Raw genomic sequence first — 15928 nt, 5'->3', positions numbered from 1 at the left:
ATGGGGAGTGCTAGATTAGGAGATAACAATGAAGGGGGAATAGAGGAATAAATATGGTTTTCTCCCACTGTAGCCTTTACTATAAAGTGTCCCATTTCCTCAAAGGGAAGTGGGAGACGGCACCTCTTTTTTCCCCCCACTTCCCCACCAACCTTTCTTATCCCCCCAGCACAACACCTTCTTGTGATCCCCCAAATGCAACCACAGTGTCCCAGTTTTTTGTTTTGAAAATAAAATCAAACTACAAGTTACTTTTCCCCTTCCATTTACTAGGTGGCTTACAGGAAAGAGATTCAGAAAGCTAACTGGGCTATGCAACCCACTGGCAGCAGGGATGTGCCTTGCATGGGGGTATGTCACATTCCTAGCTACCTACATTCTTTATGCATCCATGAGTTATCTATAACCATAACAAATAAACAAGAGAAAAAAAACTTCACATTTCCCTCTATTTTTTAATAACACGTACATATGGGCAAGTCAAGCCCCCACCTCAGCATCAACTGCCACTGCCATTTGTCTAGCTCCCTGGCTAGAAGGGGAGGAGGGTTTTTCCTCACCTCTTATACCCTGACTCCTCTTCTATCCTAATAACATCCAGCCCAGCTACTAGGCCTGGCTGAGGATTAATCTCGGCTGCTAAAATACAGCTCTTGAAAATAACAAATGATTCCTTTATGTTATAAAGAGAGGCACCGGGTACATCACATTACAGTGCATCACTAATCATGAAGAGACAAGTATCCAGTGTAGTCATGGAAACTGTCAATCTGTCATTAAGCAATTTGCTTCCATTTGCTGACAGATTTGCTACATTTCCTCTCCTATTTTAAACCAGCAACTGAAGTAAGTTTGTAAGTATATGAAGAGCAAACAAAATGACAAGATCTCCTTCAATACTGTATTCTAGGCATGCAGTTATGATTAAAGCCTTATAAAACTTATCCATATTTAAGATTTGACAACCAATGCTTTCATTTAATGTATTTCCTTTTCCTTGTAATATAAACCAACAGTAAAAATATCACCATATTTTCATGGAAGTTATAATAAATTCATAGAGTAAGATTTTGTCAGTAGCATTCTTTTGAATTCCAGCCACCAAAGTTGGTGAACTAATTCAATCCTGCAGGATTAAAATATGAATGGTGCTAGATCATTCTGACAAATAATTATGTGTTTTTTTATAATTGAAACTGACATTCAGTCAAGTAATAGCTGTTTTTATCTTTTTGTTAAAGTAGAACTTGTCTAATATTCTTAGACTTACATTATGCTAATAATATTAACACTGCCAAACATTACATTCACAAACACATCTGAGTGTCATATAGGAGAGGAAACTGTAATTATGTGCATTTATTGACTTAGCTTCATTTAAAAACTGGCACAGAAATTTTACTAATGCTTATTGCCAAATTATAGTGTTCTGCTTTTATCTCTCTCCACAGCGAAGTGAAAAATGGCCACCCAATTGAAACAAATACTGATCATGTCACATTCTCAGACTGAAACCAATGAAATAGATAGGAAGGCAAGCCCTCGGGCACAAACAATATCTCTGCCCACTCCAGTAAATTCACAAGCTCCAATTTCATTATAAATAAAGGCAAACGAACCACGTGCTGGTCACTGGTATTGGATTTGTGCTGCATTTGATTACATCCCTATGTGTTAAAATGCATACTGACATATTAGTTAGGTCACAATGATCACTAAATAATCTATCATCATGTATGGTTTCTATAAGCGATTTATACTGCTGTTCAGACTGAGGTGTTAGAAGTTACCTTTTCACCAGGGACTCCAGCAGGTCCAATTTCTCCAGGTAAACCAATGGGTCCCTACATGAAAAAACAAATGGATTTTATTTGTATGATGCCCATGCCGCTTCGTGGGTTTGCATCTGCCAACAAACAAAGGGCAGATTGTGGAGCCCTTTTTCAACCTGGTGAGTCACCTACTCACAAGAGTAGACCCGGTGGTTTGCAAAGGACTGTTTATGTGAGTCAGAGTTCGTCCATGTGAGTAAGTGTTGTACAGCCTAGCCCATAGGACTTCAGGGGCAGATAATTAATACTAATTCCCAACCTTCCCCTTCCTGGTCGTCTTGCCACAGCATTACAGAGCTTTTCCTAATATACCATTTTCTCTGTTGAGCAGACATCTCTGGTAGTAGCTTCTGCTGACGATATGCAGTTGGGGCTAGATTGTGGCCTGTGGGAGGCACCTCCTGTACTCAGATCCAGATGCAATCAAGGGATGTTGGAAGAAGGGGAAATATTATTTAATTATTATTTAACTTTTATGTTGTGGTAGTGTTCCCCACACACCTCCTGGGTGTGGTGTTCTGTCCCATTTAGTGGCACCGAGACCACTTAGAGAGAGATTAATGAGTCTGCTCTACAGGCATATGGCTTTTAGCTCATGCAGTAGAGGCTCATGCATTTAGCACCAGAGGTCCCAGGTTTGATCCTGCCCGCCAACAACCAGGGTCTGTTGGTGTTACAGTAGCACCTAAATGCCACCACGAGGCTGGGCCTCATTGTGCCAGGTGCTCTATCAACATATAACTAGCAATGCTAATTGCTTTCCCAGTGCTTTAGTCCTAGCCACAAATTTCTAGGAAGCTATAAATTCATCAAAGAATATCCTCGATGTCACTATCCTCAATGTCACTGCAGCCCAGGCAAAACAAAAATACTATTGGATTGAGGTAATACTTATTGTCTCCTGAGCTTGCTAGGAATGGAACACCCATTGAAGTCATGGGGAGTTTTGGCTGAGAAAGACACAGGATCAGATCTTTTCCTAAGAAAATAGCTCTCTTATGACCCTCTCCTACGAATTTCCACCAGTATTGTACAGGCTGTAACAAAAGATCTATATGGAGGGGTTCTTCACAGGGGTATTCCACTAATAAAAGATAGGTCCTTTTGGAACTATTCCACCCTCAGTGGCTTCAGTCCGCTCCCACTGAAGCCAATGGTAACGCTCAACAGGCGGAGAGTTAGGCCAATGCCGGGTACTTTTCAAAAAACTCACCCACAACACCATGTAACACACTGCCACCACAACATTCCAAATAAATTAACAATTAAATAAAACACCTATATCTTTGTAGCATTTAGATCATTGTAACTCTAGGCCCTGAAACTCTAGGCCCTGATTCAGTAAGGTACTTAATGATGTGCTTAACTTTAAGTAAGCCTGTGTGTAGCCCAATTCACTTCAAATGCCTACCGTTAGGCAGGTCTCTAAGTACCTTGCTGAATTGAGCCCTAAATGCAGAAAACAAGGAAATTTAGAGCGAGGCCTGTTTTCCAACATACAGTTAAAACAGGACAACCCTTTGACTAGTATCCTGATATTTCCTACTGGGTATTGATAGTGGAGGGCAGCCTTAGCTTTTTTTTTCTTTTTGCTCATCTTATTTAGCAGGTGCTGTTTTTCTGTAGTCCACTTGGCCAAATTTTAATTAAAGCTGCAATTTTTTTCCATACAGTATTTCATACTCTCTGTGACAGGTACTAAGGCAATGAATAACATAAATAAATTGGCTTATTTTTTAGGGATTTATTTTATTTCAAAATATATTGATAGGTTTCAATGTCCATTTTAGATACGACCATGATGAGATGAAATGTTGAGGGGCAAGGGTCCATATAAAGGCAGATAGACAGATGTCAAAAGAGATAATGGAAGCTAAGCAGCTACAATATCCGAAACCATATGGCGAAATGGTGCCACTTGCATGATTATTTATTTTTAATTTTATACATATATATGTTGTTCAGTGAAGTTATGCTGCCTTTTTTCTGAACCTCTCTAAAATGGATATATAATTGAAAATTACAGAGTATCCTCCCAGCTTCAAAAGACTTGGATGATTGACATTTCTTCTCTTGAGGCTGTTGTTAAAGCTTTTGGGCTCCCTCTGAACTCTTTCTTTCTCTCTTTTTTTTTTTTTTAAAGAAAACAGAGTCTTAACAAAGGGAGGGGAAAAGGCATAAGGGTAAGCAGACATATCTGTTCAGTACAGAGTTTAAAGCAGTCTGTTGACAGTGTTTGAAAAATACCTTCCATGAAAGGCTTGTACAGTTTGCCTAGGAAAAAATGAAAACATCTCCAATGGAAGAAAATGTCCTTTCTGTAATCTGTAACGTAATTACAAACTCTCATTTGAATAGACCTGTAATCATTAATCCTACTGCATATGCCTCCCCTATATAGCCCACACATTGTTTTACTTTTACTAGCACTGCCTCAGAAATCTACCATCCTGGAGACATATTCTTTCAATTTGAACTGCCTCCAGTTTCTACGGTAGAAGGAGACTTTGAAAACGAGGCACTAAACAAATGAGAGTCAAATTATAGAGGAAAAGGCAGTTCTTTATATTGAACAACAGAAAATATCTTTTTATGTTCATTTTTAACCATTCTTTCATACCAATAGGAACACATACAGGAGAACACCAAACCCTGTCAGCAAGACATCTTGTTAAAATGGATATGTTTTTTCAGTTTGTACATAGTAACAGCAGTTTATATACCAAGTGGAAAATTCTGGCTCCACTGAAATTAATGGGAGCTTTGCCACTGACATGAGTGAGTTCACCCCAGACATATAAACTCCATCTGATCATTAAAATCAATGGGACTTCTCATGGGAGTAACTCCTCACCAATGGAAGTCAGAGGTTCACAATCTGGCCCAGTCTAATAGCTCTTAATTATGATAGAGACTACAAAAACAACAAACCAATTACACCTACAGCCAATTTGTTTAAGGAAGTCTTAATGCTTTGAGGCAGTTTAGCGGCTCTGGGATTTATGTTCTGAACATTACATTCACAGCCTGGACTGAGAGTAGGGACTGAATTGTGAAAAGCACACAGTCATGTTCTGAGAGACAACTCCTTAACTAGTGTAAACTGTCACAGCTTCAGGGATTTAAACAAAATGGAGCTAGGATAGTTTAGTCCAGCTGAGTATCTGCCCCTGAATGTATTACAGGTAAGAAATAATCTTTATTCCTGTTGAGTGCATTTATTTTATTCTGAGAACACCTAATAGAATCATAGCTAGAAGCTACGTGGAGCTGTGTTCATTTGAAAGAGTTACTTTCCCTGTAATGAGAGTTAGAAGAGATATTTCAGGTACTTTTAATTTTACAGGACACTCCATGGCTAGGTGGAAAACTGGAAGTGCCCACACTCAAGGCTGGTTAGTGACTGCAGCCAGTTACTTCCAAGCAGGAGTAATGAACACGGGCTCCTTCTGGGACATGAAAGCTGTGGAGAGGGTGGAAGAAACAACAACGGGAACGATAGGAAAAGAAAAGAAACAGTAAGTATAGAGAAGCTGTGAATGCCTTGGGAAAGGAAAGCACATTCACGATCCCAACTTTGAGCTATTTGATGAAGTGAAAAACATTAATGCACATTCAGTATTTTACTAAATATAACAAATAATAACAGATCCAAATGTATGATTAATGTATTTTTATAGCAGTAAGGAAATTGCAAAACAGCATGTAGACATGGCAGAAATGATGTATGAATGCTGTCCCTTTGCTACCCATATTGGCTGTCCCAGCTGTGTATTGGCATAATGATGCCTTTTGCTTCTGTAAATAGTTATCAGTAAATGCTTGACTCAACTCCCTCAGTTCCACCTTGTCTTCTGAGGATGTTGCAAGTTTTTTTTTCAAAAAGAAAATGCACAGAGCTGGTGGTCCCAGCTACGTTCTTGGAAGCAGCAGATTTTCAATAGCACAAATCAGAGTTAGGGATCCAATCCCAATGACTTTCAATGGGAGCTGGGAGCCTAATTGCCCTTTGGTGCTTAGGAGATTGAGAGTTATGGTTCAGAGTGTTTCCCCGATTGTAACTCTTTTTGGATCTTGTTAATAAACATGTGGAAGTTTTTGGCTGTTGTCTCTTTTTGGTAAGGTGCAAAACAACTCCTGTAAGCCACCTTTACTACATTCACAAGATATTTCTTCCAAGAGTTTCCAACTGGAAAATCATGCAAATGGACCACAACCAGTCAGCAGCTATGTGCGCTCCAGGTTTTGAACACATTAAAGCATCATGAGGATACCTCTGATTACTATTAAATTCTGGAAGAAAACTGCTTTAGGGAGTCAGTGCAATTGTAAAACAAGTATTGTTGGAAGCATATTCTCAATTTCCTTGCTACCCTGAAGATCTGGATTAGCATGGGGTTAGCAAAAGTGGAACATTTAAAAAAAATGGTGAGTGAAGAAATAGCAAAAGGCACCTGGAATACATCATATAAGTGATCATGAAATATGCAGTGTTGTTGTAGCCATGTTGGTCCCTGGACTGACACTGCTTGTGAAGTCTGGCAGAAATATGAAAGTTACTAGTAATGTAGTAATATTCAACTGTGTTATGTCTGTAACACATTAAATCAGATTATGTGTATAAGATTCAGAAGTTGGCAACTGCTATCTCTACATACATAGGAATATAACCAAGTTTAATTAGCAGTAAGCAACTTTAACTAGCTCTTAAACAGGTTTTTGTTTTTCAAGAGCAAAAATATTCATACACACCAGACAGCTGTTACTCCTTTTATGATTTAATTATTATTTTATTTCAGTCTATCAAAATCATTGCTCAATAGATTTATACTGGCGACAAAATAACAATTCAGGGATTTCTGCCTTTAAACATGCTCTTTTTATATATATATATATGTTCAATAAAATCCACAATCAAGGCCACTAGAAAACAGCAGGTGTAAAATCACTGCTAGATTTTGTGATTTGTACTCTGCTCCCTATTTTCCTGAAATTTGAGCTGTATTAGAAATATCAATGTTTAATATATTTTGATATCATAGCCAGTGTTAGGCCATCTCAATTACCCTGTGGAATACAGTATAAGGAGGGTCTGCTATCAGAGCTTGAATCTCACTAACTCTAGCGTCTGAAGTTGTAGCCCCCAGGAAGGCAGTTTGGGGTGTGAGCTGGCGAAGAAAGCACTTGGATAAGAGTTCAGAGCATAAGGGCTTCACAAGGCCATAAAAACTATATTAAAATCTCAAAATGAGGGAGGTTCCTTAAGAAGGTGATATGTGTGAACTTGTCCGTTTAGAAACTTTGAAACAGTGGAATGAGAGAACACTGTAAGTCTGAGTGGGAGGGTAGCAACCTGAAATGAAAACTAAACACGCCCTGACAGAGCTGACGTGGGGGCCCAACAGCTTGACCTGGGGGCTGTTATCCAGGATCTTGGTAATAGAAGCTTACAACAGGATGAGATCTTGTTGTGAAGACCAGATGGAAAAATCTCTTCCACTTTGATTTGCAGACTGATCGTCTAGAAAGGTTACTGTGCTGTTACAGGATCTTTTCGATCTATGTGGCTCTAATGCTGTCCGTTGTGCTCAGCCAGCCAACTTCCAGGTAATCAGAGTAAGGAAGTGGAGTCTGGGAGGAAAATTTATGGCAGACTGGGGAGAGAGATTGGTGGCTGTGTGGACAAATGCACTATGTCTGTGAGCTAATAATGTCTGGCCCAATAAGAGGCTGTAAATGTCACTGTGGCTACATCCTGACTGATCTTCCTTATGACCCTTTGGGAGATGGGAAGAAAAGCACAGAGAAGCCAATGAAGCCAGGGGATGAGGAAAACATCTTGGAGTGACCCTGGCCTTGATATCTGCTCTGGAGCAGAAGACAAGGCAAGATCTACCTCAGGGAGCCCCATCAGTGGAATAAAGGCTTAAGAATAGAGTGACCACTCATGGTTGGCTGAGTACTGTCTGCTGAGGCAATCCACGAGATCTTTGTTTGTTCCTGGTAAGTGAAGGGCCAAGGGAGTTATCCTGTGAAGCTGGTAGCATGTGCATTGCTTGACTGCTTCCTGACACAGGGAGATAAGCAGGCATCCTCCTGCCCGTTGATGTAATACATTGTGGAGGTGTTTCTGTCAGGATATGTACTGTGGTTCCTTTCGGGAACAGTACTGGAGATACAGTTGCTAGTGGTATTGGTACTGGGGCCAGGTTGGAGTCAATAGTTATTAACAAGTCTGCTGGTATTGTTCAGTACTGTGGTACTGGTAGGTCTGGCACTGAAGGTGCCAGTGAGGAGTCATTGCCAGTATTGAGCTTCATGGCATAGTGCACTTAATTCCACATGGATGCAACAGAGAGTCAGCCCCGCTGGCCTGTCCAGGGTGATCAGGCATGTGGGCTTGTGAGTTAGAAATGTTGGAAGGCCTAACGACTAATTTCTTTGATTTCTCCCATTCCAGAAAGAGGATCGGTGCCATGAGTTACCCCTTGAGCAGAGCTCATATTTGCCCTGCCTAGTGGAGGCGGTACCAGGTTTTGGCACTGATTGCCAAATCTGGTTTGGAAGACTGAGGACAGCTGAGTGAAGAGGATGCAGATCCTTTCTTGGTACCAGCAATTGAAGCCTTCCAGGTAGAGTCTCTACTTACAGGAGTACTAACGCAGCGGGATCTCTGGGAGGAGAGTCCTTTTTTTAAACTAGAGGTTGCAAGCCTGAAAAATGGGAAGGTTAGTGGAGTTTTCAAGGAGGATAGGAAGGAAGAGAAAGGTCAGAAGAGAGATCAGAGAGTCAGAGACTAAGGTGAACATGATGGGGGTGCCAGCAGAGATTGAAGAAGAGGAAAATTCTTGATGATGTTGGTTTTCTTTTGAAAAAATATGGCAACCTCCTGGGCAGACAAAGTGGGACTGAGGGAGCCTACTAAAACATTTACTGATGTTTATTTACAGAAACAAAAACATCTTTATACCAATAGGCTGAGCCAAATAGTTTTGATCTCATACTAAACTTTCTCAGAGTTCATGGGGCTCTTTAGATCCAGGGCTCTAGTTTGGCTCACATAAAGAAGCCAACTGCAAAGTTTGGATCCAGATCACTACAGGTTTGAGCTCATCTCTGCTTATTACAGAAGAGGATAAATATCTGCCAAAGGTAGTGTATTAAGTCAGAGTCCTTTGGCATCCCCATAAACTCCCTTTTGACACAGTGGTACACTCCAAAAATCAAATTGAATGTGTTATAGAGAAAAGGAAAAAGGAAAATAACTGAATGAAAAAAATGATCACGGCCATAAACCTTGTTAAAAAATTAGGCCATAAACTTTCATTTGCAAGGATTTCTGTACGAGTCTCTAATGACAAATATCCCTTTATAGAAGCCTCCTTGACATAAGCATTTTTATGGAAAATGGATCAGAGACCAGATCCCACATCTAACACATGCGTAAGGAAGACCAAGCATACTGCCAGAGCACATGCTTTGTGTTAGAAACCGGACTACAGTGCAATAATTGGAAACATATTGTATACTTAGTGCAAAATAGAGTATATAATAATTTTTTAAAAGGCTTGGTTAGAGAGAAGCAGATATTCTTCCAGTTCCAAAAGAGTCATGTGTAAGCAGTTACCTGTCAGGCTATATAGACTAATATTTACTTTTAAGTCAAAAGAAAATTTTCCAATGAAGCATCATTTCATATAGAATTCAAAATTTCACCATATTCATAAGACATAATGTTAATGACATGATACAAATATCCATACAATATTTTCTTGCTATAAGAAAATCTTTATATTATTGTACTCTTTTCTTTCCATTCATCCATGAACACTTTCCCTGCATCTGCACGTTCCTCCCAGCTGGAAGATAAGATCTAACCTGTACCAATGCAATAATTATGTCTGCTTGTAAGGATTTATACACAGACACTTTTCTCAAGAGCCTATAAACTTCAGTCTTTGCAAAGAGTTTCCTTCACCTAGGTACAGTATTTAAAAAACAAACAAACCCAACCAACGTCCAGATTTCAACACATTAAAATGAATATTTCTAGGGTTTAAGACAGTTTCTTTCTATGTTAATTTTAACAAAACAACAACCATATTACAAACCTGAGCTTCTATTACTTTATGTCATACTGATATACCTAGAATTGTGTTTTCAACGTTTACTGTGAAACACCCCCAACCTTTGAAACTAAAGTCCAGTCTCAGACCAAGTTCACCAGCCCTGCATTTTGAGACATAATAAGAGTTGGTGTTTTTAGATTAGTTTGATCTTATTTTTCATAGTCAACAGCAAAAATAAATTAATAATTACAAAGGTAATGCAGCTTATTTGCAAAAAAAATAGGCCAAATGGTTGTCCAGCTAGCAAGGCATCCGCTGTACCCCTGCAACGGCAATGCACATCACAGCTAATAATATGGGAAGAGAAGCATGCTCAAAAAAGCCACTCTGTTCCCAACACACAAAGGAGGGGGTGGAACCTTGGCCTGTCCGCTAACACCATTGTGCTGGCTTTCTGGGGAACAGAATATTGTGCTGCAGACAGACTCAGAGCAGTTTACTCCCTCCCTGGAGCAGCAAGGGAGCCAGGAGGAGGACTGTGACTCTCTGAGTCACAGCATCACTCCTGATTGCTCCAGAGGCAGCACCAAAATGCAGATCCTTTGGATCCAATGGATAAATGAATCTGAGTTCATTCAGAGTTTTGAAGATGAAGGTAAAGACCCTGAAATGAAGCCCAAATCTGATCAGCACTAATTCAGAGTGCAGACAATTAGTTTTAAAGGCTGTCCTCTCTCCAGACCACTGTGAACATGGAACAAAAAGGAGCTGAAATGGAAAAAGTATTGAGAAAATTCTGACTTCCTACACATAGAGGGGGAATTTAGCTAATGGGGTCATCTCCTGGGCCCAAGACACTTCCTTTGTCAATGCCAAGTAACTACTTGCCAGGAGCTGCCTGTACGACTGTAAGTGAGGTACAACATACGTGGGTCATATTATTTATCCTTCTAGAGGGAACATCAAAAAGTTGTTTTTTAAAAAAATAATAATATATTTTATTCCATAAGGGTTAGGAAAGGCTTTTCACTGCAGGGAAAGCAAGGAGATAGAGGGAAAATTCTTCCTCAGATGAATCTAAGTCCCTAGCAAGTTGGTTTACTTGGAGAAAGGAATAATGATGAAAATATAGAAGTTTGCATGTACACACACCTCACTGATTCTAATGCTGCCTTCCTCATCCATTTTTTGTTCTTGTAGCTTTCCCATTTTTTGCTTTGTTTGTATAACATTGTGCTGCAGTTGCTGTACTCTGCAACCAAGCTCTCTCAATTTCAAAAAGAACAGAAATAACATAGTTTTCAGAGTATCAGCCGTGTTTGTCTGTATCCGCAAAAAGAAAAGGAGGACTTGTGGCACCTTAGAGACTAACCAATTTATTTGACAATAAGCTTTCGTGAGCTACGGCTCAGATAAATTGGTTAGTCTCTAAGGTGCCACAAGTCCTCCTTTTCTTTTTGAGAAATAACATACTCTCTCTCTAATCAAGATCAGATCTAATTCACAAGCAGTACTGTTTCTGCAAGATTTTGGAACAACCTGAGATACTGAAGCATGTTACAGTGCCATCATCCTTTACTAGGCAGACTGAATTGGCTTTGCTTTACAATGCCATAAGCCAAGAGCTCAGGGAGGAAAATTGAACTGGCTTACTGAATTTAGTCTTTTCCAAAACCTTTAATGCCTTGTGCTACATGTATTTGCTGATAGCACTTCATTCTGAGTTAGGTAAAAATATGATGGTAGACTAGAACATTGCCCAATGTGCAGCGCCTGACAACTAAACAGCTGTTTGATCACAGTTTCTGAATCTCACTGCTATGCTTATGCCACTTGGCAGTCTAAGCTTTTTGGTGAGTGATCTGTATTTAACAGTCAACCTTAAAACTTCAGATCAATTTCCTGCCTCAGAGCCTTTGTACTAAAAATGTTAGGAAGGGAACATAAGATCTATAGGTGCGTTAATCATGATTATGTTCAGAAGCACAAGGTTAGAAAGGCAGATGTCCTTGTCCTCTGTTCCACACACTGGGATCTGACTGTCTGTTTTGTTAAAATTTTCTGTCCTTTGAAATAGTATTTGGTAGTAAATCAAAGTAATCTGAGTAAAAGCCTCTGAGGCTACTTATTTGGGATATGTACATCCTGCTGGGGAAATGTACTGATTTTGTAGCAGATAGCTACAGTATCACTGGAACCTTCAAAGGTGCAGTTGCCAGACTCCAGAATGAACTGAATATTAGAAAGAGAAAACATGTTGGCATCACTGCTTTATCCACAACTCAAAGATACAAATATCATGGGCCAAATTCTGCTTTCAGAAACACCACAGTAAATCCAGAGTAATTATTCTAGAGTACACCAGTATGATGTACCAAAATTCCACCCCATGCTTCTCATCTAAGATGACAGAGTGCTGGCAGGACGTTCTCATAAGCAAAGTGTTGGAAATCAGTCTTCTTCCACCTTCTTCCCAGATGCCATGTGATGACACTACTCCTGTTAAAAAATAAAATGTTTTCCTGAATCATCAGAGTGTACAAAAGAGGTGCATGAAACTTTGAGATGCAGACTGACACAGGACCAGCAGTAAACAGCATGCTCACACCTGCACCATTATTGGGTGAAAATGAATACACATACTCTGTGAACGGCTGTAAGGATCCACGGGTCTAGAATGTGGAGTTGTGGGGTCCTTGGATGACTGATGCTTCCACATCACCACTGGGGAGCCAGCTAAAGGAGCATCCAACAAATACTGGAGGGTTATACACCTCAGGAAGTACTGCCCAAAAACACCAGAGTGACACAGAACCCTGTGAACACCTTTTTGGTCCTCACCAACTATTTAAACCAAGAAGTTGTCCCAGAGAGCTGTCTGAGCAACAGTACAGACTCCAGCTTGCTGCTGCTACCAACCCTGTTGTTTGCCTTGTCTTGCTCCTGATTCCTGCCATTGATCCTGGCCCCGCTTGACCTTGATACGTATCTCCTGACTTGGCTTGGTAACTAGTCCTGACTCCTGCCTTCGATCCCTGTCCAGCGGACACTACTGTTCCAACTGCCTATGCCCCAGCCATTACAATGCCATTTCCGTGATCATTGGTCAGGTAGCTCCCAAATGTCTCTTCTCATATTCCATCTTCACAGGTGACCCTGATATACACATAGCCTGCTACATGTAAAGGAAGGTAGCTAGAGAACTGGTGGTAAAAACATTATGCTGGGTGTAAATGACTGTGACATAAAGAGTGTTTGAAGTCTGACGCCATTGCTGTCCAAAATGCAACAAAGAGGTTCTTTATTTCCAGCATAGCATCTGGTGAACAAGACTTAACAGATCTCTGCTGAATGGTAGATGTCATGCTGCCTCCCACAAGTAGCACAGCTGAGCATTTGCTGGGAGTTGTTATTCTGTTTTGCAGATAAGATTGCCTGGATTTGGAGCAAGATGCAGTTGAGACGACAGCACACCCTCGTGCAGGAACTGTTGGACTCACTCTTGTATGGTTCCATTTTCTTCTCTGTGAGGGCAGACCAGATGAAGAGCTCATTTAAATCAAGATTGGATTTTTTTCTAAAATAGATGCTGTAAGGATTATTTTCAGGAAGTTCTCTGACCTGTGCTGTACAGGAGGTCAGACTAGATGATTGCAATGGTCCCTTCTGGCCTTGGGATCTATGAAGCTATGTGCCCCATAGCTCTCTTCTCTGAAGTACTGCAGAGTTCCATTTTGTCACTCCTCCAACATGTATGTGATGCTTTTAAGGGGGGGATGATAATGAGGTAGCGTGGACTAAGGTGATTCCAGTATCTGGAGCAAACTCAGGGATAGGCTCTTTGGCTGCTAAGGACATGAGCCTTACACAGTGCAAAACGGCCTTAAAACAGCTGCTGATTCCTCACAGAAAATTCCCCATGTATGGGGAATCTTCACTGATGCAGGGCTGCCGGAGATAGTGTAGACACCTCCTACACTAGTTGCTCCCCCTCAGTGCAAGAGGGAGGTGGGAGCATGATGGAGCTCAGCTCCATTATACCTGATTCTCCCCTAGTGTAAGAGGCCTTATACCAGCAGCATAATTTAGAGGACAACTCCACTTGGGCAGCACTGAACAGTGAGCCACAACTAGGCTGCACCCATGGCTGTGCTCAGACATAGCGGAGAATAAAGGCTTCTGTCTCTGCTTTACTGGATCTGGTTGGTGTGGTTGACCAGTTTATCCAGTGACATGCTGGGATTGGGATTTTGATGAGAGTGAACAGCCCTCTGGATTTGGATGGATTATGCTGGTAGGCTGGGGAAAATAGCCAGAAGAAATATCTGTAGTGATACCAGCTCCCTCAGTTAAGGTACCTTGCCCGCTTTTCTTTCTCCAGGTTCATAACTTGGCGTTTCATTGGATGAGGGAGCTGTTTCTGAAGGTCAAGATAGACGTATGGGCCAAATGGTGTTTTAATAATCTGAACATGGCCTTTTCTTTTGAAATTAACACTTAACACAGTGGCTTCACACTACTGTCATCTTGAGATCGGATTGCTGCAAAGGACTATGTGGTGCTGCTCCTTATATCAATTGGAAATTTCAGCTGGTGAATATGGTGGTGGCCTCTCTGTTGAGTGGTGGTTCTTGCATGGAGCATGTAATACTTGTGCTTCATCACTTTCACTTCCCCTTCATTTGGGAGAGTCTATTTAAGATGCTAGTTCTGATCTATCAAACCATAAATGGTTTGGGGTGCTGGGTACTTCAAAGACTACCTCTCTGTCCATGTGGGATACTAAACAGCTGATTAAGGGCTTTATCAGTGAGGAATCCTTCAACTTTGCAATTTGCTTCTTAAACTGGTACACCGGAGCCTGAATTTGTTGACCTTCAGGTCATGTCACAATGTCTATCTGTTTTCCAATGCTTTTCCTGAGGGGGAGGGCTAAGTGGTTGATGGATACTGTCAGTTATGTGGGATCTGAGAGGGGTTTTACTCTTTGAGGTCTACAATATAGATGAAAAGCATTATATAAATGCAAAGTATTGTTATTATTACTCTATAAATTCTTAATAGTCTCTCTTTTTCAAACCTTTATGAAGTAGGTTTTTGAGAATGGCAGAGCTAGCTGTGTCTTCTGATGCCCTTCATAGTATTGACCCCACATTCACTATCCTTTCTTTGAAAAATGTTTTACTCAGTTTGCTTTTCTTTTTCCTGATGTTTCCAATTTTTGTTTGTGCATCCCCAGCGTCCAGACTTTTCACAATAGTTCAAAGAACTTTGTCTATTTAGCATCTTGAAAATTCACTCAAAGTCCCGTTAATCTTTTCTTCGAGCAAAGAGAATTGCAATTTTCCATTCCCCATAAATTAAACATCCTTTCCATGGGGGTCAATCCTGCTACATTTTGCCTCTGCAGGAGGTGGGGAAATTACTTACATGAGTTCTTCCCAAAAGTAACTCCACATCTCCAGACACACAGCACAACTTGCCTTATCTTCCCAAGGCAGCATGACCTTTTCTCTTACAGGTCTGCCTGCTGTGCAGCTAGCATCTGCAGCCAGAAGGTCACCTACATTCTTTGCTGGACCTTGTATTTTATTATTTTTGTTGCCAGTTTTTGTACTACTTGTATCTACTTAGTTTCCCTTCTGTGGTACTGAATGCTGTCCACAATTGGGCATACTTGTTTAAATGTACTTTAACAGGTCATTTATGAAGTGCTAGGATTATTTTTTAAGGGTTTGTGTTCTATGCCTCTGCTTGCTCTGGTTTGTCATTTTGACACTAACCCGACATTGTGCTGTTAACAGCTTCTCTGTTTTTGCTGAATTTTTGCAGTGATTTTGGCAAGGAGAAATGTTCATTAATTTCCCCCCCAGCTATTCATAGTCTGTTACTGCCTGGATGAACACTAGCATTACTAAACAATAACACAGCCCTAGCAGGCAACAGTTTTAATCTCAGAGAATTTCAGTTTTATGGCACAAAACCCAAAAAACAATCACTTTCTTAAAATGTCTGAAGTCATCCATG

At 40.5% G+C, this 15928-nt stretch overlaps 1 protein-coding gene across 1 annotated transcript in view; it reads right to left on the bottom strand.

The window, feature by feature from the left end:
• The window catches only part of COL24A1 (collagen type XXIV alpha 1 chain), a 248411-nt gene that overhangs the window by 86304 nt on the left and 146179 nt on the right, over positions 1 to 15928 (bottom strand). Inside the window, exon 27 of the mRNA XM_077825362.1 lies at positions 1791 to 1844. Coding sequence (XP_077681488.1) covers positions 1791 to 1844 — 54 coding nt within the window. The remainder of the gene's footprint in view (positions 1 to 1790; positions 1845 to 15928) is intronic.

The sequence above is a fragment of the Eretmochelys imbricata genome, chromosome 8, assembly GCF_965152235.1.
Source record: "Eretmochelys imbricata isolate rEreImb1 chromosome 8, rEreImb1.hap1, whole genome shotgun sequence".
Taxonomy (NCBI): Eukaryota; Metazoa; Chordata; order Testudines; family Cheloniidae; genus Eretmochelys; species Eretmochelys imbricata.
This window is presented reverse-complemented; position numbering and strand designations above follow the sequence as displayed.